The sequence below is a fragment of the Ahaetulla prasina genome, chromosome 12 (genome assembly GCF_028640845.1).
Source record: "Ahaetulla prasina isolate Xishuangbanna chromosome 12, ASM2864084v1, whole genome shotgun sequence".
Taxonomy (NCBI): Eukaryota; Metazoa; Chordata; class Lepidosauria; order Squamata; family Colubridae; genus Ahaetulla; species Ahaetulla prasina.
Window position 1 is genome coordinate 6,882,616 of NC_080550.1, and position 26,054 is coordinate 6,908,669.

At 44.0% G+C, this 26,054-nt stretch overlaps 1 protein-coding gene across 3 annotated transcripts in view; it reads right to left on the bottom strand.

Moving 5' to 3' along the window:
- Positions 1 to 3,669: 3,669 nt before the first annotated feature.
- The window catches only part of NKD1 (NKD inhibitor of WNT signaling pathway 1), a 99,832-nt gene continuing 77,447 nt past the window's right edge, over positions 3,670 to 26,054 (bottom strand). For all 3 annotated transcript variants that reach the window (XM_058154902.1, XM_058154903.1, XM_058154905.1), the window contains 6 exons: positions 21,612 to 21,718; positions 15,996 to 16,091; positions 11,161 to 11,308; positions 9,367 to 9,451; positions 8,496 to 8,626; positions 3,670 to 6,787 (listed from right to left, as the gene is read on the bottom strand). In XM_058154902.1, coding sequence (XP_058010885.1) covers positions 6,213 to 6,787; positions 8,496 to 8,626; positions 9,367 to 9,451; positions 11,161 to 11,308; positions 15,996 to 16,091; positions 21,612 to 21,718 — 1,142 coding nt within the window. In that variant the 3' untranslated portion in view covers positions 3,670 to 6,212. The remainder of the gene's footprint in view (positions 6,788 to 8,495; positions 8,627 to 9,366; positions 9,452 to 11,160; positions 11,309 to 15,995; positions 16,092 to 21,611; positions 21,719 to 26,054) is intronic.

Genomic DNA, 26,054 nt, shown 5'->3' on the forward strand with positions numbered 1-26,054 from the left:
TATCCTAAGTTCATGTTAGCCTGTGCAAACCACGATTCCCCCAACAACTGGGGCAAGAGAGGTCGTAAAATGGGGCAAAACTCCCTTCACAAACTTCTCACTTAACAACATACATTTTTGGTCATAGGTCAAGGACTACCTGTATTTTAAATAATAAAATTGTTGAATTGTCCCGTGAGTTGTCCACGGGGAATAGTCCTGTGGCCAGGTGTCCCATTCCACAGGTGTTTTCTTCTCTCATAAACCCCAAACTCCTAGTTGCCTGGAGATTCAGAAGAGATCTGTAGGCCATTGTACTGATTATTAGAAATCCCAGCCATAAAACATGGCGGTCATTAGCCTCCAGGATTTTACCAGGATGGAGATATGATCAATCCATCTACTTGACAGAAGGAAGATCTGCTAAGTTCAGGTTCAGTGGTGGGATTCAGCCGGTTCGGAAAAACCGGTAGTTCCGGTGATCAGTTGGCCCCGCCCACCCGCCCCTGCTCTATTCTGTCCTATATTTCCGTGTTTTTCAGCTCAGCTGATTCATGTAGCAGTGGATTCCCACGCCTCAGCTCTTTTACTCACCGGCGCTGCAATAGAAGGTAAGAGTTTACGCTTAAAATGGGTGCTTTTTCAACACTGCGTGCGCATGTAAGACACACATTTGGCGCACTCTCCGAACCGGTTGTTAAACTGGTTGAATCCCACCACAGATCAGGTTCCAGATCAGGCACCACTGAATGCATCTGGCAAAGAGTCTCATACAACCATTTATCTTCGTATCTTACTTCTTAACAGATCTGTGCGGCCAGAGTGTAAAATGAATTGAGTTAGGGCATCTGACATTTTCACGTTTCTAATCAAGGACCCGTGTCATTAGTATAGATCTGATCCGTGTTCCTTACAATCTTGTACAATCGGGTTAATAAAGATGCCATTTTTTTTTGGCCAGGGTTTCTTTTTAATAGCGTTGGGCAAACTAGTACAATTCCGCATCTCTTAAATTTTCACCAGAAGTCTCTTCTTCCTGTGAATGTTTTTCTGACTTTATTGAAACCCAATTGTCCCGAATTCTGCCTTTTTTTTTTTTTAGCACGGATTTCTACACAGCTATATGGGATTTTTTTTTTCTTTACCAAAGCAACATAGACACCTTTTCATGTCCCTTCTTTCAAGCGTAACCTCTTTCTCCGCACGCTCCAAATATTCAACTCGTTTTTTTCTGTGCATAAGACATTTAGTCATGTAAACCCCCAGTTTCAATTTGAAGCAGCATACGCTGAAAATGAGTTTCTTATCTTAATGAGAGAAAAAAACATGTTTCTTGATCATCCTTAGACATGAGCCAATGCAACCGTCATTGTTATTCCGAATCTCTAGAAAAGTCTTTCTCTTCATGCTTTCTTTAGACAATCTAAAGCAGAGTTTTATTTCTGACACATAGAAGAATTCTTTATTTATACCATTACACTTTATACTTTAAAACTACCCTTAGTAAAGGTGTTTATCCCAGGGGGGAAAAAAAAAGCTCTTAAAAGAGTGTTGAATCAATGCCACCTGAAAATGCTTAGCCAATATTTGGATTACCTGAAGAATTCTAGTAGCTAAGACTTCCACATTTTTCATCAAATAGGAGATATTATGCTCCTAAATGCTCATTGCAAGAGGATTAGGAACCAATGTAGGTCAAAGTCTCCTAAACTAAGAAGTCAGCGAGAAGGAAAAGCAAACAGGAGGCATAAAAAAAAATGGGCGGGGACAAATCTGAAGAGCTAATAAGGTGCTATGTATTTTCAGCATCTCTGATCTAGAACAACAGCATTCCCCAGTCAGGTCTCTTTGCATGCTGTGGCTTATTCTAATGTAACCCCCCCTGCTTACATTCAATTGTGGTACTCTCTAAATGTACTTGATTTCTCACCTCAGAGTCCCCTAGCTAGCTGAAGCCTGGCCTTTCTAGGGCAGAAGTTTCCAAACTTGGGTCTAGGAAAAACTCAAGGCCCGAGGACTGGATCCAGCCTGCGGAGTGCTTAGATCTGGCTCATAGGGCTGCCCTGGAAACAGCAAAGGACTGGCCCGCGGTGCCAGTCAGTGAAAATGGAACTCGGAAGGGCTGCTGGCAGACGTTGCAGGATGCAGTTGCAGCCGAAAACGCAGCTCAGGAGCCCGTTTTCACTGGCAGAGGTTGCATAATGCCGTTGTAGCTGAAAATGCAGCTCTGGAGCCCGTTTTCGCTGGCAGAGGTTGCAGGATGCCGTCGCAGCTGAAAACGGAGCTCAGGAGCCTGTTTTCACTGGCAAAGCACTCCGGCTACCACAGGTGCCCCTGACACAAGTGATGTTGAGCTGGCCACACCCACTCTACCCCCCACCCCCGAGGTCAAACACTACCCTGATGCGGCCCTCGAGTTTTGAGACCCCTGGTCTAGGACAACGTGCCCCGGCCAATTTGCAGAGAGACAACTCGCCGCGGAATAACTTAAGAGAGGGACAAGTAGAATCACAGCTCACCCCAGCCTCGGGGACTTCAAACTTGAGAAGATTCAAACCAGAAACAAGATAAAGCCCGCTGCAAATCGCTTGTCCCTCTCTTGAGTTATCCTGGGTTGAACTGTCCTGCGGCAAGTTGGCCAAGGCGAGTCGGCTGTGGCAAGATGGGCCAGGATCAGTTGGCCATGGCAGGTTATCCTCCTCGGTTCAAACTTGGCAACTTTTTAAGACATGTAGACTTCAACTCCCAGAATTCCTCAGCCATTATACTTGGCTGGGGAATTCCTGAATTTGAAGTCCACACGTCTTAGAAGTTGCCAAGTTTGGAGACCCCTGATCTGGATGATACCAGAGTAGAAGATATAATTTGATATTACAATCATTTCTGATAAGCATGTCTTCTTGGGACAACACTAGATTGGATTTGAAAGTTGCTTGTGGGCTCTTTTCTTCTGATTTTTTTTAACCCCTTATTGAATTTCCCACTGGTTTAATTTTTTGGGGGGACGGGAGACAGGACACCCCAATCCATTGCTAATCTGTCCCCCCAATTAAGCATTTGAATATTCCCTATTCATGACTCTTCAGGTTAGAAGGAGATCAGACTTTATTATTATTATTTTGTTCAAGTTGCTAAGGGAAGTAGAAAACATTCAGCGTTTTAAAACCAACCGAAGGAGCAAACAAACTCTTTCTCAGCTGCCCCTCCCCAGCACTTCCCCTCCCCCCAATGGAATGTCTTCTTTTCATGGGTTTGCATGCAATATTAACAAACATCACTTGAATACATCAGACTTCATTTAACACTATCATATAAATAAGCTCATTCCTTCTATACCAGGCAAGTAAATTGTTTCTTTTTTTCCCAACGCAAGCAGCAAAATAAAGCTGGACCAAAAAAGAAAGCAGCCAGTGGTAAATTGAGAAGTTACAATCCGACTTTCCCTCTGCTGATTTCTAAACAACAGAAATAATGCGTAAATATTTTGGCGGGAAAGTTTAGAAAATCAAGAGAATAAATCAAACAGGCTAAGTTGCGGCACGGAGCAACACACTGTGGGATATCTCAACAGCTGATGGCAAAAGAGAGAAAATAAACTACAAGAACATCCATTTTGATTTGTTTTGAAAAGGTTCATGGGGGGGGGGGACATCCCGAAAGTGTATTTTTTTTCCCTCTTTTTTTGGGGGGGGAGACTAATGCTAATTAACCAATACTTCTGGTCTCGGCCCTCAAAGCCATCTGATCTTGCGTTGCGTCAGCTTCATCTATTCAACGCTTCTGCAAACGTTACACTCTGTCTTTGCAAAGGGTAACCTGACATTTGGATTGGACCAAAATCGGAGGCCGGGATGGTAAAATCTCAGCTTTACAGATTCGTTGTTGTTGTTAAAAATAAAAATATACTCTAATAACACTTCAGCGTTTTGTAAACATAAACAGCAACCTTAAAAACAACAACCATAACCCAGAATTGCATACTGTTTTCAAAATAATTACACACGAGTAGTCAACAACAAGAAAATCCCTTTTTGATTTCTTGCTGGGGTGTATGTGTGTGTGTGTGTGTGTGTGTGTGTGTGTGTTAAAAATCAAGGTTATATAGACAGAGGAAATGGGGGGGGTGGAGGGAGGAGGAGAGAGGAATCCAGAGCCCCTTGTCACTGTCTTGTAAAGCTCAAAGCAAAACAACACAAAACAAAAAGGCCCTTGTGTAATTTGAGGGTCAGACTTAATTTCATTTCTCTTTCACCTACTCTGCGCCTACTCTTAATTTATAGTGGGGAGAAGAGGTGATGTTGGCTCTTCCTTAGGGCCGCCATGGGGCCTTATGATCTCACAAGAGTAGTGGTGAGAAAGGAAGGTGTAGTAGGCTCTTTGTCATACAGCCTTACTTCCATTTCACAAGTGAAATAAGAATGGTTGAACATAGAAATAGGAGTTGGGTGGAGAAGAATCCTAAACCATGATCGGTTGGATTATGGCCTGAGAAAGGAAACTCGTGAACCTGGTCATTTTGTTGACTATAATACACTGTTAGTCTTTATAACAAACCTCCGGTCATTCTGACTCCGATCTTTAGTCTCATCTGAGAATATGATGGTGGGGGGAACTTTGAAAAGACCAGCAGAAGTTATCTGAAACTAAGAGCAAGTCACTTGTTGATGTCATCTCAGAGCAACAACTGAAAAGGAAGGCCACCAAACTTCTAGTACCATAAGAACCATGAGATCCTTGGTGATGACCGAAGATCATCATCAAGGACTCCACAGGTCAATCCTGAGCTACATACATGCTCTCCTAAACCATAAGTACCTTAAGATACCAGGAGACCCTCGCTAGCTATTGTTACGAGTAGTGGCAAGCAGCAGAGATGGTCTCCTGTGTTAATTTAAGATTGATCATGCTTTTCTGTTGCCTGAACACCACAAATTCCTACAGACCTTCTAATCTAAAGATAGGGCAATATGGCAAGAAAAAAGAAAATATGTTTAAAATGACCTAACTTATAAAGGTGGCCATTAAAAAAAATAATGGAAATAATAAAAGTTTGGACATCGTAGCTTTTTTGATGAGCAACGTGAATCGTTTCCTCATCACTAGTATTAAGGGATAGCTAACAAAGTGATGAGTAGTAAAATAGTAGCAGGCTACATGAATGCAATCAAGTAAAAAAAAAAAATCCTTCTCTGATTCCATCAGCCCTTCCTTTCCGGCAACACATTCAATCAAATAAGAAGTTTTGAATTATCCAAGAGGTAGCAACTATTTTGCATTTTTGAAATTGCTGACAGGTTTGCATGACGTAAGCCAACCTGTGCAATAAACTAGGCATCTAACCATTTGTTCAAAGCCTCTTTTCCAATATCACAAAGGAAAGCTTGCTTCAATGGCGTCTCTTAAGATTTTAAACACAGCTCACCATAGGGGGCTTTGTATGAATCAAGGTGTATGTCCAACTACCGATCCCCACCATCAGAATCCCACACACCTCTTAACACCATGGGTAGAAAGTTCTCCAAAGTTTTGCTTAGAGAACATCTAGGCTCAAAGAGGCAACGTGTAGTTCTCCTTGAACGTAACAGGTCTTCACACATGACCACGGAGAACGTCTCACAAACTTCTGATGACATTTGAAATGTACATTTCTGGGAGTGGACTAGTTCCTTGCACTCTTTCATGTGTTCTCCAAATACACAAAGAGTTCACGTGAAGATTCCCATAAGGATATCTATGGCTGTTTTCTTACGCGTGTGTGTCAGAGGTGGTATTCAGATGGTTCGCCTGAACCGGTAGCTCCGAAGATCAGCCAAGAGTGAACAGGTTTGCTCTGACGACCAGCTGGGCCCGCCTGCCCGCCCCTGAGCTATACTGACCTCAGTCAATCGGTTGAATCCAACCACTGGTGTGTGTGTGGGTGTGTTGAACAAGCCAATTCTTTCCAAAATAATAAAAACCACAAGTCATTAAAGTAAGTGATACAGTTCCACATAATATAAATAATGTTAGGTAATTATTATTATTATCATCATCACCGTTATTATTTTTTTTTAGTGTTTTTCATACAAGTTCTAAAATAGCTTTAGCAGAATATTAATGTTATAGCAACAATACTAACATGAAGAAGGACAACACCAATTTTTTTTAAACCCCCCCCCCCAAGAGGCCACAAACGTGCCTTCCTTCGTGGGTGGGAGAACTTCCCAAAAGGTGGAATGGGAGAGAAGTCCATTTCATGTCTGGTAGAAGTGATGATAGTGGTGATGGTGCTCATGATGATGGTGGTGTTCGTGTCTCTGGATCATCTGCCCAACTTGGCCTTCATACAAGATGACCGCAGGCAGATCTCTGACGTGCTCTTTTTCTACCACTGTCCCAGGAGCTTGGAAGCTTTTGCAAACTTGGTGAGTCTCTTTTGCCCTCTGCTTATGCTTCTTGTAAGTCTGCTGAGACGGCATGGGGTGGTAAGGTAGGTTCTGGCTTATCCGCGCAGTAGGAGAAGCCACGGGGAGCGGTACTCCTTGGAGGGGTTTACTTCTCATCGCCCTTCCGGTGTGAACAGAAGCCGTGTTTTTGCTTTGAGCCTTGGGAGACTTCACAAAATGCCTGCCGGCCTCTTGACTTCTCAACCTCTGCTGAATTTCTGCCAGCTTCGCATAGGAAGCTTCCATTAAGTTGATATGGGCAGGATCCACCACGGGGGACCTCCGCTGGTGGGCGTGGAAGACCTCTGGCTCATGGGAACGGGATCTCGCTTGATTGGCAACCCGAACAGTTGGATTGTGCTTCTGAGCGATCGGGGGAGAGCCTACGAAACAACAGAAGAGCATTTAAAAATTGCAGAGCAACCTGAGCGAATGGTCCCCTCTGATTTAACGGACGTTGGCGGCTGCCTTAATGACTCCTGCTGCAAATAGCAATAGCACTTAGACTTATAGTATATACCACTACACAGTGCTTTACAGCCCTCTCTAAGTGGTTTACAGAGACAGCCTATTGCCCCCCAACAATCTGGGTCCTCATTTTACTGAGCTTGGAAGGATGGAAAGCTGAGTCAAACTTGAGCTTGGTGAGATTTGAACTGCCAAACTGCTGGCAGTCAGCAGAAGTAACCTGCAGTACTGCATTCTAACCACTGCGCCACCTCGGCTCTTAATATATAAATATAATAATTTTACCAGCATTAAAGAGAGATAAATTGTGTTCATTTAGTCCTTGTTGTGGGCTGAACATGGAAGATGTAGACAGGAAGAGGTATGGGAGAGGCAAAACACTAGACTTCTAACAATCACTTGTTACAGGGTAGTTTAATAGAAAAGAAATAGACATCTGTTACATAAAATATAAACATTTTGATCAAGGGCCAAGTTAAAAAGTACTTCGATTAACTAACTCATTTAAACAAATTTTGCTTAGCACACCACACCACAGATTGTCCTCGACTTACCACTGTTCCTCACACTTATGTCTCTTGTAGCAGATGTCATGCTCCTTCTAGTAACACTAAGAATTGAGTACCCCCCCAAAAAAGCCCTCCATAGTCCCCTCCCTCTGCTGATCCAAAGCTTTTTTTTTTATTCAAAAAGTTTTACAGAAAATTTTCCCCCCCTTTCCCCCCCCTCCCCCCTTCACAACCCCCCTCCCCCCGACTTCCCGGAACGAAGGACCATAAGGGGCGTGCATATTGTCCTATTGTTCTTCTTTTCTTCTTCCTTTGTGCTTATACCTCCTTATATTTACTCATATATGTGTTTATATACTATATCATCTTTTTTGTATGATGCCTACATATATTGTTGTGACAAAATAAAATAAATAAATAAAATAAATAAATAAACGAGCACAAGGTATAGTTAAAAATAAAACAAACATATGCTAAAAAAAATTTGTCCCAAAAAATGGAAATGTCTTCGGACAGAGCTGGCTCAGTGGCCTTGAAATGGAGTTGAGCGCCACTCCCTATAGCTGGCAACAACTAGTAAAATTCACAGGGATTCTTTCTTCATTTGACCTTCATTGGAACTAGGGAGGGCCTTATCTGAGAGGTTTCCTCAGATTTTTGCACCGGGATCAAGCCCCGTTTATCTAACCATTGCCTTCAGAGTTGTCTGTTCCTCCTTTCTCTATGCTCTCTACAAAATCCTTCTGGAAAACAACAGGTAATCAAAGCTGTCCTTATGAGCGGATAACTCCACACTTCATCTGTTTCAGCCAGTGATGGGTTGCTCCCGGTTCGGGTGAATCAGTAGCGGCAGGAGCTTCTCCCCACCCACCCAGATGTCATCAAAAATGGTCTGTGCATGCACACCTGTGTGCTACCGATAGCAAACCGGTAACCCCCGGGATTTGAAACCCACTACTGGTTTCAGCCCTTTCCAGGAGCATCGCTCCAAGTCTCAGAATGCATCCTGATCTCTGGATACTCAGCATGGCCCACTGTCCAAGTAAACCAGACGGTCCCGTTTAAAAAGAGAACAGGATCTGGAATGAATGGCAAGACGTGGGTTGCAACATACCTGGCCCAAACTTCGATGTGTAGTTTTCTATTCCTGCGAGATCTAAATAGTGGTTCCTCCTTTCGATGTTTTCATCAACGCAGTGATGGTAGCATCCATTCGGTTCAGGCTTGGATTCTCCATGATGGTTCCTATTCGCAAATTACAGGTTGCCTATTAGTTTCATTGTGTGCCATGCAAGCGGATGCCTTTAAAAACTAAGCCTGGTGCTGAAATGTTGACACCAGTGGTGAAATCCAATTTTTTTTAAAAATACTGGTTCTGTGGGTGTGGCTTGATGGGCGTGGTGTGGCTTGGTGGGTGCGGCAGGGGAAGGATACTGCAAAATCCCCATTCCCTCCCCACTCCAGGGGAATGATACTGCAAAATCCCCATTCCCTCCCCACTCCTGGGGGAAGGATACTGCAAAATCCCCATTCCCTCCCCACTAGTGGGGGAAGAATACTGCAAAATCTCCATTCCCACCCCCACTCTGGGGCCAGCCAGAGGTGGTATTTGCCGGTTCTCCGAACTACTCAAAATTTCCGCTACCGGTTCTCCAGAAACAGTCAGAACCTGCTGGATTTCACCCCTGGTTTGCCGGGAGGTGGAGACAGTTTTATTTTTCATCAAACGGGCTTAGACTTAAACGGATATCGACTTCAACATGCATCAATAATTTAATTTGACAGGTTCAACCCTCCTGGTTCCGAGCTTCTGAACCGTGCCATGTTAATATGGGACCATTCCTGTTAATGTGGGACATCCTACCGGGGAAATATATCTTGGGCATAGCATTGTTTCCAGAAGTGCTAAACTGAATGCTTAAATCCAAGGCCATCTAGCGTAGCATTTCCCCCAGAGAGAGATAAAACATTTTGCTCCAGTTTACCTGAGGGAACCCCTTGGCTTCTTGTCACAACTTCTTGCTTCTTCACCAGCTTTGCTCTCTGCTCGATGCCTTGAGCTTTGAAGATCTGCTTTCACAACAGAGAGAGAGAGAGAGAGGGAGGAAGGAAAGAAGGAAGGGGAGAGAGAGAGAGAGAGAGAGAGAGAGAGAGAGGGAGAGAGGGAGAGAGAGATGGTTATTTCCTCTCTTCTTATTGATTTTCTGGCACAGCCCAACTAAACAGGGTACATCTATACTTGGTGAAAAATAGGTAGAGAGTTTTAGATTGTGCAGAAATGAATAGATTATCTTTCATGATCAAAGAGAGGATTCAGAATATTGTAAGATATGGGATCAATTTTACCATTGGTTAGAAAAAAGATACGAATAAGTAAATTGATAAATATGTAAGAAAATGGTATAATTAGAATATTGAATTAGTGGGGGGGAAAAACTGTAACAGATTAAATTGAAAAGCCAGGAAGAAAACACCAAGATGTCACACGGAAAAAAATGACTGATGTACTAAATGTTTGTTTGTTTATAAATAAAAAACTCTATTCAAAAATAATAAAAAATAGGTAGACATGCATTTCTTTGCATCCAGCCTTTAAGGCAGGAAAAGATTCAGCGCACCTCTTAAGAAACGTTTTTCCAATTTCAGAGGAGGGGGGGGGAAAAAAGCGATTGACCGAAGTGAAGAAGTGCAAGCAGGAAAAGAGACGTTCAAAGAAATGTTGGCCAGACAAAGCAAGAAAAGCAAAGCTAAGATTTTCAACCGGACCGACTGGAATGGAGAACTCAAGTCCATTTCATAAGGAAACTTTGCCTTGTGCTATTTCTATTACCAACTTCCTTGACAAGTTGCAATTCCACATCACATTAAGCCAGGATTGATTAACCCATGGTTTCTTCAACGAACCGTTATGTCTCAGCTTGTAAAAAACAAACAAACATGTTGATCTAAATCTGAAATGAAAAAAAAAATCTTACTATGGCTTGGTGTAAACGTGCAAACACAGCTTAAGAATCTCTCTCGGTGTAAGGAATTGTTGTTGGCCGCCAGTGGGTAGCAGAGCTGGCAGCAGATTCAGACAGTGAGGAGGATGGGGAGGAACGTGAGCCAGTCCTGGAGTCTGGGGAAGGCTCGGATGAGGGCTCTGCGTCGGAGGCACAGAGGGAGCCAGGGCCATCTAGTAAGTTATGTGCTGCCTCCGAAGCCTCTAGAATCTGACATCAGCGAGGTAGAAGAACAGTGTGAGCCTGTTCCCAGTGTGCGCATGCGCAGAGCTGCCAGAAGGCAAGAACAATTAAGAAAAAAAAAAAGGGCAACTCGGGAGTAAGGTTTGGAGATGATTAGCCCCTCCCATAAGACATAAAAGAGGAGCAAACGGATGTGAGCCTTTGCAGGAAGCAATTAGTTCATATAGCCAATTCAAGCAGGAAACAATTAGTTCATATAGTCAATTCAAGCTTTGAGAAACCCGTTTGACTCTGTGCTCTGTTTGGCCTTGCAAAAGTAATTGACAATTAGGTCTCTGGCAGTTATCAACATTTACCCTGAAAGACTGTGTCAACTGGAGCAGACATCTGTCGGAATCTTCACAGACTGTTTGTGAAGATCATGACGGGCTGTGAATGACCATAATTCACAGCCGTCTCAATAAAAGAGGTTTTTTTGGGGGGACTAAGATTATGATATATGCTTTCCCAGGAAGCCTAGATCAGAACAGGAATAGGTTATGACTTTTTTTTTTTGGTTTGGAGAAGGAAGGAAGGCCCAAATCAAAATCTTACCGGTGTGGTTCAGCGTGATGCTTCTCTTCTTTTGGCTCCCATCTGGAGCCACAGTGAGCTTAACCCTCAACGTTTTACTAGAGTTGGGTGAATGATTGACAGAAGCATCCACAACTTCATAGATGGTGTGAAGCAGGCTTGTAATATCCTAGAGACAGAAGAAAATACACGTGTAAACCCTCCAATGATAGGGTTTTACTCTGCCAGTAAGTCACGCTTACTTATTTCCTTATAACAGAAATGGTAATTTTTACTAACAGTCTGGAATCCCACACCAGTGTAGGAGCATCTGCAACTTCTGCAGGCAAGTCGTTCCACTGATTCATTGCTCTAGCTGTTGTTGCTCAGCCATTGAGAAAAGCACGTTCAATACATTATCGGTATAATTTTAACAGGTAGCAAGTCTCTGCAGAGAAGTTTGCTGACAAAAGAGGTATATAAATAATCCCAAGGTGTTTCCCCCCCCCACCATTAAAACAGGATAAGTTCCTTTGCTGCATAACAATCCAGCTGAGCCTCTGGTGGCTCAGACTGCTAAGACAGTCTGTTATTAACACAGCTGCTTGCAATTACTGCAGGTTCAAGCCCCACCAGGCCCAAAGTTGACTCAGCCTTCCATCTTTTATAAGGTAGGTAAAATGAGGACCCAGATTGTTGGGGGCAATAAAAGTTGACTTTGTATATAATATACAAATGGATGAAGACTATTGCTTAACATAGTGTAAGCCACCCTGAGTCTTCGGAGAAGGGCGGGATATAAATGTAAATAAATAAAAAAAAACCTAAACATTGCTGCTAAACATTGGCAGCACGGTTTGAAGTAAGAGATGTTCAGAAAAACTTTGCAAACCCTAAAGGACGGATCACATATTTTATATAAAGAAAAGGGGGGGGGAGCAATCTCTGCTCCAACTTCTCCAAGCAGAAAATGTTGAGGCTCCACCTCCTGAAGAATGCTTATCCCTTTATAATAATAATAATAACAACAACAGAGTTGGAAGGGACCTTGGAGGCCTTCTAGTCCAACCCCCCTGCCCAGGCAGGAAACACTACACCATTTCAGACAGATGGTTATCCAACATCTTCTTAAAAACTTCCAGTGTTGGAGCATGGAACTTCTGGAGGCAAGTTGTTCCATTGATTAATTGTTCTAACTGTCAGGAAATTTCTCCTTAGTTCTAAATTGCTTCTCTCCTTGATTAGTTTCCACCCATTGCTTCTTGTCCTGCCTTCAGGTGCTTTGGAGAATAGCTTGACTCCCTCTTCTTTGCTGCTGTTATGATTTTGGATGACTTAAGAAATTCTGGTAAATTTTTTTTAAAAAAAAAATAATAAAAGTGATAACAATCTAATTCACCCTCGTAGTACGGTCCATGTGCACTTTCCTGAAATACACGGACGCTTGAGATTTAAAAGCAAATGGCTTTTTAAAGACGTAAAACCTCCAAGCTGAATAAGGGGGGGGGGGGCTAATTAAAAGCCTCCCCGAGTTTCCAAAATGCTGTGGCTGGTAAGCGCAGTGCAAAGTCATTCCAGATATCCACGAATTCCCTTCCAAACGTAATGCTAGTTTTGCACCAACGTTCGGCATTCCTCTATCCCGGAAACATCAGTCCTAACTTCAAACACAACAGCTGGATTTTCTCTCTTTCTTATCCAAAGCATTTTGATAGCTTAAACCCATACAAATAAAATAATCTTGAATATATTGGGGTTGGGGGTTGGGGGAGAGAAAGCAGAAATGAGTCTATCAGTGCTTGGAGCAGAGGTTCTCTTTCTATATTCATTTCCTTTCTTTCTTTTACACCCTCTTGGTATCTCTCTTCACCTCTCAGAAGCTGGATTAGCACAGACCTCCTCAAGAAAGGCCTTAAAGCTATAGGGCATCCACTAAGTTATTCACAAAGAACAACACTCAGCCTCCCTAACAACCCATGGGCAACCCAGTTCTCTCTGAAATGCCAATTTGCTCTCTAATTCACCACATCTGAAATAACCACACTTCACACTTGGCTAAAGCTTTGCCGTTCCTACCCCCCCCCACCGCTCACCCCCCCACCCCACCCCGGGGGGCCTTGCTGAATCCACAGGAATTCTGCATTCTCACCTTGTCATGGTGCGAACCTCATCTAGACACACAAATTGCCGGTATAACACACTACCAAAATGCAACGCCCTACGGACAAGAAGGTAGAGAGAGAGACACACACACACAAACTCCAAGAACAGACTTTTGTGTGTTTGTTATTTCACGGGTGCGAGGTTAAATCCGGGGCTAATGGAAGAACCTGGAAAGATTGAGCGACACTCAAGAGCTTGGCCTAAAAAATTGACGCCTTCTACCAGGGATGGCAAACCTTTTTGCCGTAGCATGCCAAAAACAGGGGGAGCGCGCGGGGGGAGGGGGTGTCGCGTGTGTGTGTCCACACCCATAATTCAATGCCCCCTCAGCACCCCGCCATACATGCATGTGTGACCCCTTCCCCCGCATACTTGCGTGATTCCACCACGCTCCCCCTGCTTTTGGTGTGCGATGGCGAAAAGGTTACCGGTGGGCCCGGTAGGCTCATTTTTCACCCTCCTCAGGTTCCAGAGATTGTCTTGGAGCCTGGGGAGGGCAAAAATAGCCTTCTCCATTCCCCCAGAGGCTGGAAATGGCCTGTTTCCTGACTTCTAGTGGGACCGCAAGGCCTGAAAATCAGCTGGTGGGCACGCACATGCACACTGGAGCTGAGCTAGGGCAATGCTCACATGCCCACAGATATGGCTCCCTGTGCCACCTGTGGCACGTGTGCTATAGGTTCGCCATCACGGCCTTATACAAGTTGGGTGGGACGTGTCACTTCTAAATCTATGACATCATGTAAGCTTTGCAGCAAAATCTTAACCCTTTGGAAAGTCTTATTGCTCTTTGTGTCTTAGATCCCTTCTCCTTGTGATAAATTTGATTATCGGTCCAGCTGAAGGACTTCTGCTATTTTATTGGCTTCGTTCTGACAGCAGTTGGAAGAACCAGAAAGGATTTCATATTTGGAAAGGGCGCTTCCTCGACACTCTGTTTAAAGAATAACTTGTCTCAGATGTTTATCACTTTCCAAATTCACACTTTTAAAAGGTCCCTAAACACGCACACATACATCCAGGCACGGCGCTAATCCTTGACATCAAACAATGCCAAGTGCAAAAGCCAAGAAATTCTGGTATTCTAAAAGCAGAACCATTAAAAAGAGGGCATGTCTTGAATTGAACAGAATACTTTATATGGCCAAGTATGATTAGGCACACAAGGAATTTGTCTCCGGTGCAGAAGCTCTCAGTGTGCGTGCAAAGCAACAGAGCAATAATCATAATACCAATAATGAGCCACAGTGACGCAGTGGTTAGAGTGCAGTACTGCAGGCTATTTCTGCTGACTGCCGGCTGCCTGCAGTTTGGCAGTTCGAATCTCATCAGGCTCAAGGTTGACACAGCCTTCCATCCTTTCAAGTGGGTAAAATGAGGACCCAGATTGTTGGGGGCAATAGGCTGACTCTAAACCTCTTAGAGAGGGCTGAAAAGCACTGTCAAGAGGTATATAAGTCTAAGTGCTATTGCTATTCCTCCCCCCTCCCTCCCTCCCTCCCTTCCTTCCTTCCTTCCTCCCTCCCTCCCTCCCTCCCATGATGGTACAATGGTTAGAATGCAATATGGCAGGCTCTGCCCACAGCCAGGTGTTCAATCCTGACCAACTCAAGGTTGACTCAGCCTTCCATCCTTCCGAGGTGGGTAAAATCAGACCCAGATTGTTGGGGGCAATAGGCTGACTCTGTAAACCGTGTAGAGAGGGCAGTCAAGCACTGTGAAGCGGTATATAAGTCTAAGTGCTATTGCTATAATATGAAGGATAAATAATAATACAGCCATAATACATATTGTTAATGTGTATTCATTAATTAGTTAATATTAATAATTGTTCATTCAGGATTGCAAATTCAGGCAAGGATTTCAACACACATGAACCAGTTCTGTTGGGCAGAACGTTTGATCCACAGATCAAATTAATGCTAAAGGCAGATTTTCTAACATCACTGCCAATGCAATGCTATTCCAGCTGAGTCCATCCATACGATGAGGATCTACATATCAAACTATTTCTACCTGATATTCCCAAAAGTGCTTTTTCCAAGAGGCAACTGGACTTTCTGGTTTGTCTTTGGAGATGTTTCGCTTCTCAGCCAAGAAGCTTCTTCAGCTCTTCTTTTTTCTTCTTTTTTAACAGAAGCTTCTTGAATGAGAAGCGAGACGTCTTCAAAGACAAACCAGAAAGTCCAGTTGCCTCTTGAAAAAAATGCCCTTTTTGGGACAACCATGACCTGGAGGACTGAGAATCTCCACCTGGTATAGAAAAATGCATTTGAGAAGGAAGTCTCCTGCTTAGATTAGATGAAGAATGAAAGATCTTTGAACCTACAACACAGTTGTATTCAAGTCATCTTTCGTAACTATGAAAAACATTCCAAATACGTATCCCAAAAGCATTCCATAGAATAGGAGTCTCCAAACTTGGAAACTTGTGGATGCAGAATTCTGGGAGTTGAAGTCCACCAGTCTTAAAATTGCCAAGTCTGGAGACCCCTGCCATAAAGGATGAGTGAAGTGCCCGGATTTATCAAAACAAAACAAAACAAAACAAAAAAAACTATAGAAAATGAATCAGTAACATTCCAGTAACATGTAACATTCATGCTCTCCTGACTTAGAAATATATTGATTTATGACATGTATATTTTATCTTTTCTCAATTTTCTTTGCCCTTGTTTTTATCCCATGCTGTTTTAGGGTGTAGCTTGACTTACCTCACGGGTGACTCTGCCGTTGTTGTCAAAATCGTAGAGAGTGAAGGTCCATTCTTGCCTGTTGTCTTCCTCAACAGACACATCGCACTGCAATTCCTAAGGAACACACAAACATGTCTGTTCAGATTAACCAAAACCAAATGCTAGTTGTTGTCTAAAACATACTTTATGTTTTTCCAAAGATGCCTTTCCAAAGGGAAAAAAAAAAATCTCTAACCTTCCTTTTATTAGCAGAGATTGTTAAAAAAGCAGTTAGGTCACGCTAGGGTCTTCTTACCTGGCTAAGGTGAGAATTAAACGAGAGAAACTTTCCAGTTTCAGTCTTTTTGCTGAAGGAGAAGGAAAAACTGTTTGCACAATTGGCTCGTTTCAATCCAGAGGCCTCACCTCAAACTTTGTGGGACCTTCGCCTTCCCTTCTGTGGCACTCGCGTGATGCGAGTCGCGGGGAGCGCAAGGAAGGCATGGGGGCAATTAAAAGAAAAGCTGCTGCACTCGAGGAAAATAAACACTTCCCAATAGCTCTGGCAGGATGGAAGGCCTGAAATACCTCCTTGATCTCCTGACTTGAAACCAATTCCCTACAGCAGTTAACGGTAAAGCCCCGAGTTCCCTGCTGAGTTCAAAGGCAGCCGTCTCTTGCTTGTTACAGGCCCCTGCTTGAAAGCTGCCAAAAGGCCCCTACACAGTTGTGGAAGTGGAGGTTCAGATTACACAAACATTCTCCGCTTCTTTAAAAGCCTCCGATTTAGACCTCTTTGGGCTGTCGCGATTTCAGACTAGACTCCTGGGTGCCCTGTCATAAAATGAAAGCATCTCCTGGGTGCTTGCGCCACGGAGCAGCTCTGATCTGAAAGGCAAGCGGGCACGTGCAGGTGCCCATCTCCACCCTTGGCACAGGAGGAGAGGCTTCTGTCTTGTACAGCCGGGAGATCGAAATCAGCGCTGGGTATCATGACGATTGGTCACGCAGTCCGACAAGATGTTCAGACTGGAACTGGCATTTTTATCCACCTATCGGAGGTCCTTCCCCAAGGACCTGGGATAGGCAGATGCTGTTCTTCCATGGTATGAAAAGATATATTTGCAGGATGTCAGCTGTTCCTGAGTCAAGCTGCCCTTTTGCAATTGACTGGTGGGGAATTTGTCAATGCCGATGGATGTTCAAGTGGCGCTCCAGAGGTTTTGGGATTGAACCAAGGCACCATTTATTATTACTGATGCTATCTTTGCTTTCTTTTGCTATGTTCATTACGCTTCCGTTTGCAAGACTTTATATTTTGGGGTTTTCTCCATTTGTTTCTCATCTGTTTTGCTGTGTCCAAGTACTGCTGAGTCCAGTATCCAGAGTTTTTTGTCTTGAAGTGTTATGTGGGGAGGGAGGGAAGGAGGGAGGGAGGGAGGGAAGGAAGGAGAGAGAAAAGTACAGAAAAGGGAGAGAGGGAGGGAGGGAAGCAATAGCAATAGCACTTATATACCCCTTCACAGTGCTTTTATAGCCCTCTCTAAGCGGTTTTACAGAGTCAGCATATCGCCTCCAACAATCTGGGTCCTCAGTTTACCGACCTTGAAAGGATGGAAGGCTGAGTCAACCTTGAGGCGGTGGGACTTGAACTGTCAAACTGCTGGCAATCAGCGGTCAGCAGAAGTAGCCTGCAGTACTGCACTCTAACCACTGCCCCACCATGGCTCTAAGAAGGAAGGAGATAGAAGAGTAGAGGGAAAAGAGAGAGGGTGAAGGAAGAGAGGGAAGGAAGGAGATAGAAGAATAGAGGGGAGAGACAGGAAGGGAGGCAAGGAAGGAAGGAAGGAAGGAAGGAAGGAAGGAAGGAAGGAAGGAAGGAAGGAAGGAAGGAAGGAAGGAAGGAAGGAAGGAAGGGACTCAATCTTAAAGCCACTCACATCATAGAAACTTCATTGACTGCATTAGATATCAATGAAGCTACATGAACAGTCCCTATTTTTTTTTTCAAGGTTCTCTCTCTGTTTGATTCACTAATTATATTTTGAAAGAGCAATCCAGGAGGCGTAGGAGAGGTGGGGAAAAAAAAGAAAAAAGATGAAAGCTTATTCTTTTCCAACTTCATTTATCAGTCCTGGAACAATTTTGGCAAGATCACAGCCAACCTCTGAAAGCTCTTAATCTGTCTACTTAGCTGAATTTATACTCAGGGAGAAGAATTAGATCACTTGCTAGTTGTAATTGGCTCTGTTTACTCCCAGCATTATCTGTATCTTTTACAACAACAATATACTTGATCACCTTTGGCCAGAAAGTAAGAAAACTGGAAACTGGGAGAAAGAAGGGTGATGACAGCCAGCAAGAGAGCATTCAGTAGCGCCAGTTCATGAGACATAAGAATAATACACAAACACACACAAATTTTTGCCACAGTTAGGATCTGTGGTGCTTGGCTGGCACTTGTGGAAGTAGTGCACGCACAAGAATGCACCAAATGAAAGGTCTCCCTTGAACCAATTTTTATTTCTTGGAATGAGCCATCCGGGTTCCCCACCCCCAAATTTGTTGTTTTTCCCAGTTTTCTAGCCTAGTCTACACTCCTGGTGGTCCTGATCCAGCCTGGTCCTGCTTAGCTTTTCCAGATCAGCTAAGGCAGCAGTTCTCAACCTGTGGGTCGGGACCCCGTTGGGGGTCGAATGACGATTTGCCAGGGGTCGCCTAAGACCGTCGGAAATATGGGAAGTATACTTGCAAGTCGAAGAATCGTGCTCCGCAAGCCAGCTGCAGGCTCTTCAAATCGCTAGCCGAATTTGGCTTCAGGCGCGATGAATTAAAAAAGAGAGAAATCTTTGCTCTGATGTCTCCCTCTCAAGCCAGCTGCAGTCACTCCCAATCGCTAGCCTAATCTGGCTGCAGGCGCCATAAACTTAATAGGGGAGGAGTCTCCGCTTTAATGCTTCCGTCCTCAAGGCAATCGCAAGCAGTTCAGATCGCTAGCCAATACGGCTTCAGGCGCGATAAATTCAAAATGAAAATAATTTTATAGTTGGGGTCACCATATCGTGGGGAATTGTATTAAAGGGGTCGCAGCACTATAAAAGTTGAGAACCACTGAGCTAAGGTCAGCTATTGCTGCAGGCCAATTGGCCATAAATCTAGAGATTACCGTATTTTTCGGAGTATAAGACGCACTTACCCCTCCTCCCCCAAAAGTGGGTGGAAATGTCTGTGCGATTTATACAGCGAATGTTGCCGAAGCCCCACCCACCTGCTGCCCCACCCATCCTTTGGCCGTTTTCGGCCTCTGTGTGTCACATTTTCGGCTTCCGCATGTCGCGTTTTCAGCCGGTTCCAGGTGGCAATTCCTGCCACCTGGAACCAGCCAAAAACATGACATGTAGAGGCCAAAAACAGAGGCAGCGATCAGCACCAATGTGCTGTGGTGATCATGGCAGCATGGAACAGATCTAAAACAGACTGTGTGGAGGCCAAAAACGCGACACACGGTGGTGGCGATGGGCTGTAGTGACCTCCGCAGCCTGGAACAGCTGATTGGCGGTATTCTGGGAGGCCAATCCAACCACCAATCAGCTGCTCAGGCTGAATCAGGCTGCAATAACATGCTGAAGCTGACCATGCTGTTTGCTGCAAGAATGCTGGCCAGATGAATACCAATGGATGCTGGTAGGTAGAGGCAGAATTTTTTTTTTCTGGGTTTCCTCCCCAAAAACTAATGTGCATCTTATACTCCAAAAAATATGGTAATTCACAGCTGTAATAATTCCATGGGACATCACTGAGGAAACATCACACATGCCCCACTATAGTTAAAAGCGTTTAAATAATAAAGATGTGGAGACTCTAGAAAAGAGTGCAGAGAAGAGCAACAAAGATGATTAGGGCACTGGAGGCTAAAACATACGAACAATGCTTGCAGGACTTGGATATGTCTAGTTTAATGAAAAGAAGGATCAGGGGTGACATGATAGCAGTGTTCAAATACTTGAGTGGCTGCCACAAAGAAGAGGGAATCAAGCTATTCTCCAAAGCACTTGAAGGCAGGACAAGAAGCAATGGGTGGAAACTAATCAAGGAGAGAAGCAACCTAGAGCTAAGGAGAAATTTTCTGACAATGAGAACAATCAACCAGTGGAACGGCTTGCCTCCAGAAGTTGTAGGTGCTTCAACACGAGATTTTTAAGAAGAGACTAGATAGTCACTTTTCTGAAAAGGTATAGGGTCTCCTGCTTGAACAGAGGATTGGACTAGAAGACTTCTAGGTTCTCTTCCAGCTCTATTCTGATTGATTGAAATATTCTCTGTATCATAGGATATGCAAGAAAAGCTGGATGGAAACCGATCAAGGAGAGAAGCAACCTAGAACTAAGGAGAAATTTTCCTAACAGCGAGAACAATTGCCTCTGGAACTTATGGGTGCTCCATCACTGGAGATTTTAAAGAAAAGATTAGACACCGATTTGTCCAGAATGGTATAGGGCTTTCTGCCTGAGTAGGAGGTTGGATTAGAAGACTTCTATAGTACCTACCAAATGTGTTCTTCTTTCAGTTGCTTAAGATGCTTTTGTAAACACAGGCTGGAATAATCCTCCGGGGAATTGCAAAGTTTTTGAAACATTCAGAGAAAACTCTGCTTGCCCCATGGATCAACGTGGATTCTTCAAAGTCCCTTAATTAAGCAAAGCCAATCAACCATCCCCAAGAAGCAGACTGATATTTGATGATAACCTACCAATGAAGAGATCTGCCCACCACCTGAAGCGAAACTCTCCCTTGTAGTAGTTGTAGTAGTTGCTGCCTCACTGTCAATTTTGAAGCACAATTCTGGTGCTGGAGAAGACTCCTGAGAATCCCTTGGATTCCAAGGCAAACAAACAAGTCAGTCCTAGAGGAGATCAACCCTGACTGCTCTTTAAAAGGCCAAATCCTGAAGAGGAAACTCAAATCCTTTGGCCACCTAATGAGAAGGAAGGACTCACTGGAGAAGCGCCTAACGCTGGGAACGATTGAGGGCAAAAGAAGAAGGGGACGACAGAGAACGAGGTGGCTGGATGGAGTCACTGAAGCAGTCGGCGTGAGGTTAAATGGACTCCGGGGGATGATAGAGGACAGGAAGGCCTGGAGGAACGTTGTCCATGGGGTTGCGATGGCTCGGATACGACTTAGCAACTAACAACGACAACAACATCATACACAAGATAAATCCTCTCCAATATTTAGTATGCACTCCCAAATAGGGCACATAGCTCGCAGTTCTCTGAACTCTTGAAGCTTCTTCTATCTTCCAGGAAAACAGGGCACGCATTGAAGCAGGCTTGTGAAATGTTTCAAAGACAAAACATTTCAAGACTCCAAAATGCCGTTTCAAGTTCAAAAATGGGTTATTTCATCGTTTCTGGAAGCGTTCTGATGTTGTTCCAACTCTTCTGGAAGGGTTCCAAGTGCAAACCAGAGCCGTCCTGACCTCAGAACACTCTCCAAACGTTTGGAACCAAACCAGCATCGCTGTTTCGAACGACGCTTGCATTCGCAAAACCACTAATACGGAGCCAATTAGGAGTCAAATTGGATGGAAATGACCGTCTTTTCAAGATCTAAGAGCAACTGGCTGCCCTCGCAAAAGTCCAGCATGCTTACCTCAAATTTTAGCTGCTTCTTGGCATTTGCGCGGCCATCGGTTTCCTTTTCGGCTTTCTTTTCATCGCCACTGCACGCTCCCTCTGTCTTTTCTGGGGGCAGAGCAACTGGGTGAGAAAGAGAAAGGCGGAGTTAAGGAGAACGTTCTAGAAATTGCGTTGAGTTTAGCTGTAGGGAGGCAAAAAATATCTCTAACCTTGTTCCAAGTTTAAAAGAGACATTTGAGCATCCTAAGCATGAAACAAACAACATAATAACATAATAACAGAGTTGGAAGAGACCTTGGAGGTCTTCTAGTCCAACCCCCCTGCCCAGGCAGAAAACTCTACACCATTTCAGACAAATGGTTATCCAACATTTTCTTAAAAATTTCCAGTGTTGGAGCATTCACAACTTCTGCAGGCAAGTCGTTCCACTTATTAATTGTTCTAACTGTCAGGAAGTTTCTCCTTAGTTCTAAGTTGCTTCTCTCCTTGATTAGTTTCCTCTTGAGTTAAAAACCTCTTGAGTTTTTAGCATTTTGTTCTGGGTTTGACGTAGACTAGAGCACATTTTTCCACCATGAAACCCAGTTTAGCTCTATTGACAGATGCATTTTTCAGGGCAAACCTCAAAACAGTCAAAATAGCTGCACAGAAAGCTTTGTTCTGAACACGAAATAGAACCTATTTGTGGTTTCATGCTTAATTATTTGATATGTCAGGGATCTCATTGTAAAACCCATGTTTGTCAACCGTGTTAAATTTTGGCTTCATTTCCCAACAACTTGGTACAACCATGAATTTTACATTGGTGGTTTTGTTTTTTTGTTTTTTTACTAAAAAGAATATATCCCATGATATTAAGGGGCGTGCGTAAGAGCACCAGCGTGCCTACCATTCCTGTCCTAATGTTCCCTTTGGTTGTATTCATTTTGTGTGGTTATTTCATGCTTATACTTATATATTCGATTTAACACGATAAAATATTGATAGAGGACTCTGCCCTCGACTGAAATGCTCTTTGGATGAAGGAAAACGAGCATTTTAAGAACACACACACACACACTCAAAGGAAATACAAGTGAATACAAATACAAGTGAATTTTTTTTTTAAAAGAAGCATTAAAACCTAGAACATATCTACTAATGGGCTTGTTACAACTTGCATGCACCCATTTTTTTCTCGTTCAAAGCCAACAGAAATTATCATCCAGTGTACCCATAAAACTAAATCAGATTTGTTTGTTTTTTTAAAAAAAATCTTAATGCCACAATGCTTTGGTTTGCACATAGAACTAAAAGCCACAATGGCTAGCTTCACACATTGCAGTAAAACCCACAAACAAAACAAGCTTTCTTTAACGGTTAGTGTTATGCGTCCATGCAAGTTCTATTTTATCCTTCATTAGCCTGAAATTAAGTTTTTATATGCAGGCAAGGTAAGGGCGATCAGAAAAGAAGTCGAAAAAGAGAATAAACGCTCTTGGCTCGAAGCTCAGCAGCTTAATCTTTCTCCGCATTCACAGAGATAAATAAAACATTAAAGTGGCACATTCTGGCAGGTAAAAAACGTGCTGTGACAAATTAGATCTTTCAAATATAAAAGTAAAGACTATCAGAAAGATGAGGGAGAAGGGAAAGCTTGCCATAATAAACGCCTTGGACATATGTTTTAATACGGCATGCAGGCAAAGTTTCTTCATTTGGGCTGCGATTTTGTTGCCGGAGCTACTTTTAACATCTGTGTTTGAAGAGGCAGAGCAGTAGCGTCAATTTTTCCAACGATTATCCCCTTTCCGTCTCTCTCGCATGCTTGCAAACCAAGGGTCAGCAAGCCGCAGCCCCATATCTTAGTCAAATGTCTGATTAAAAAGTCAATTCTCCAAAGCACCCCAAGGCAGGACAAGAAGCAACGGGTGGAAACTAATCAAGGAGAGAAGCAACCTGGAATTAAGGAGAAACTTCCTAACAGTGTGTGGACCATCAATCAGTGGAATGGAAGTTGCCTCCAAAGTTGTAGGCGCTCCATCACTGGAGGTTTTGAAGAAGAGATTGCACAAGAGTTTGCTTGAAATGGTACAGGGCAGTGATGGCTAACCATTTTTCCCTTGGGTGCCAAAAGCGCACATGCCCACACCCATAATGCAATGCCCCTCCTGCACACCCCACCCCTCTGCACATGCGCACGTGACTCCCCGTGCATGTGCATGCAAGCTCCCCCCCGTGTTCCCCTCCCCTTGCACATGTGCGCATGATACCCCCCCCCCTTTTGGCCTCACATCCCAAAACAGGACTGGGGGGGGGGGGAAGCTTCGCCTTCCAAAACATCTGGGAGGGGAATCTTGGCAATCTGGGATGCGCACACATCTCCCATTTGCAGGGCAGACCCGAAAATTAGCTGGCCGGCGGGAAGCGCATGCGCAGTGGAGCTGAGCTGGGCAGCGGCTCACGTGCCCGCAGAGAGAGCTCCGCGTGCCACCTCCGGCACGCGTGCCATAGGTTCACCATCACGGATATAGGGTTTCCTGCTGGAGCAGGGGGTTGGACTAAAAGACCTCCAAGGCCCCTTTCCAAATCTGTTATTCTCTTATTCTGTTAGTTACCCACAGACACATCTATGGTCATTAATAATGACTCCTTTACAAGAAATCAAGCCAAAAAGGAACTTAATAGATAATCCTTAACTTATAACCATTCGTCTGAAGTCACAATGGCACTGATACAGCCGCTTATGACCAGCTTTCCCACTTACAGCTATTGCAACATCCCTCTGGTCATGTGGTCAAAATTCAGAAGCTTGACAACTGCCATGTGTTTATAACAGTTGCATTATCTCCCAGGGTCATGTGGTCATAGTTTGTAACCTTCCTGTTCTGACCCAACCTTAGCAAAAGCAAGAAACAGACTCCTGGTCATGAAAACTCCCCCTTTATTTACCTCTTGTGAATTAATGGCACTGATCCACCGAAAAAGACCTTCAAGAAGTTAAATGCAGCAACAGACCTTATCGGTTCCTTGCAATAATTGCCAGGCCGTGAGCTCCCAGCCAAAAGGCTGCAAATTAAATTTGTCAAGCAGTCTTTGTGGCACGAAACACAATGAGCAAAATCTTCAGAAATACGAACTGTTGTCTCCTATGACAGCCACTCCCCTTTTCTTCTATTTATTCCCCAGCCAGGGTGGGGTCATTCAGGGTCCACCTGTGCTTTGCTTCGCGAGTCAACTCCATGTCCTCCCTCTCCTCTCCTAACTGCTCTGAGCATACGTGCGCGTCTGGAACAGGCCCCAACTGTTCTTCCTCCCCACTTATCTCAGATTCCGAAGGCAGCTGCCTTTCCCGTGGTTGGGAAATGTCAGATGGCCCTGGCTCTATCTCTGCATCCGATGCAGAGCATCCATCAGTGCTTTCCTCAGACTCCAGAACTGGCCCAAGTTCCTCCCCAACCTCCTCATCGTCTCAGTCGACGATGGCAGCTGGCAGGCCACACCACTTCCCAGCTGGCTTCCAACTTGCAAAGTCAATTCCCTTAACAACCATGTTACTAACTTAACAACTGCAGCGATTCACTTAACAGCTGTGTGCAACAAAGGTCATAAAACAGGACAAAACTCACTTAACAAATCTCTCGCTTAGCACCAGCAATTTTGAGATCCACTGTGGCCGTAAGTTGAGGAAATACCTGTACATAGGGTCGTTACAATTGTGCATTACATCATCTTTATTCAACTGCGGGCTCCTTGGTGCTCTCTGAGCTTGCTTGTTTTCTTACAGAGGTTTCATTAGCCAACTAGGTAACATCATCAGTGCTAGAAGGTAGTGGGATTTATGGAGAGGAGGAGGAGGAGGAGGAAAGGGAGGGGAGGAGGAGGACTTTGGGGTCCTTCGTGCTCTCTGAGCTTGGTTGTTTTCTTGAAGATGTTTCATTACCCAAACTAGGTAACATCATCAGTGCTAGAAGGGAGTAGGGTTTGTGGAATGGAGGAGGAAGAGGAGAAAGGGGTGAGAAGGAGAGAGGGGAGGGGAGGGGGAGGAGGACTGTGAGGTCCTTGGTGCTCTCTGAGCTTCATTGTTTTCTTGAAAAGGTTTCGTTATCCAACTAGGTAACATCATCAGGGCTAGTAAGGAGTGCAGTCAACCCATATGTGTGACTGCCGTTCCTTCCAATCACGAGAAGAGGTGCTGGGGTCTTTTTGGTTCTCTTTTGGGCTGATGGATTGTCTCTTTTGCACAGTCTACAAGATGTTGTTAATATCTATTGATGATTTGTCAGAATGCCAGCCTTCTAGAAATTCCCTGGCCTCTTCATTAATTGCCTAGGCTGGTCACAAACTACAGATACAAACATTTCCATCAAAGGAAAAGGCATCACCGCTTGTGTAATACAGATCTATTTCTTTAAAGCCCCCTTCAAAAGCAGCCCAGATAACTTAAGATGGACAGCTATATGAATCTTTTAAATAA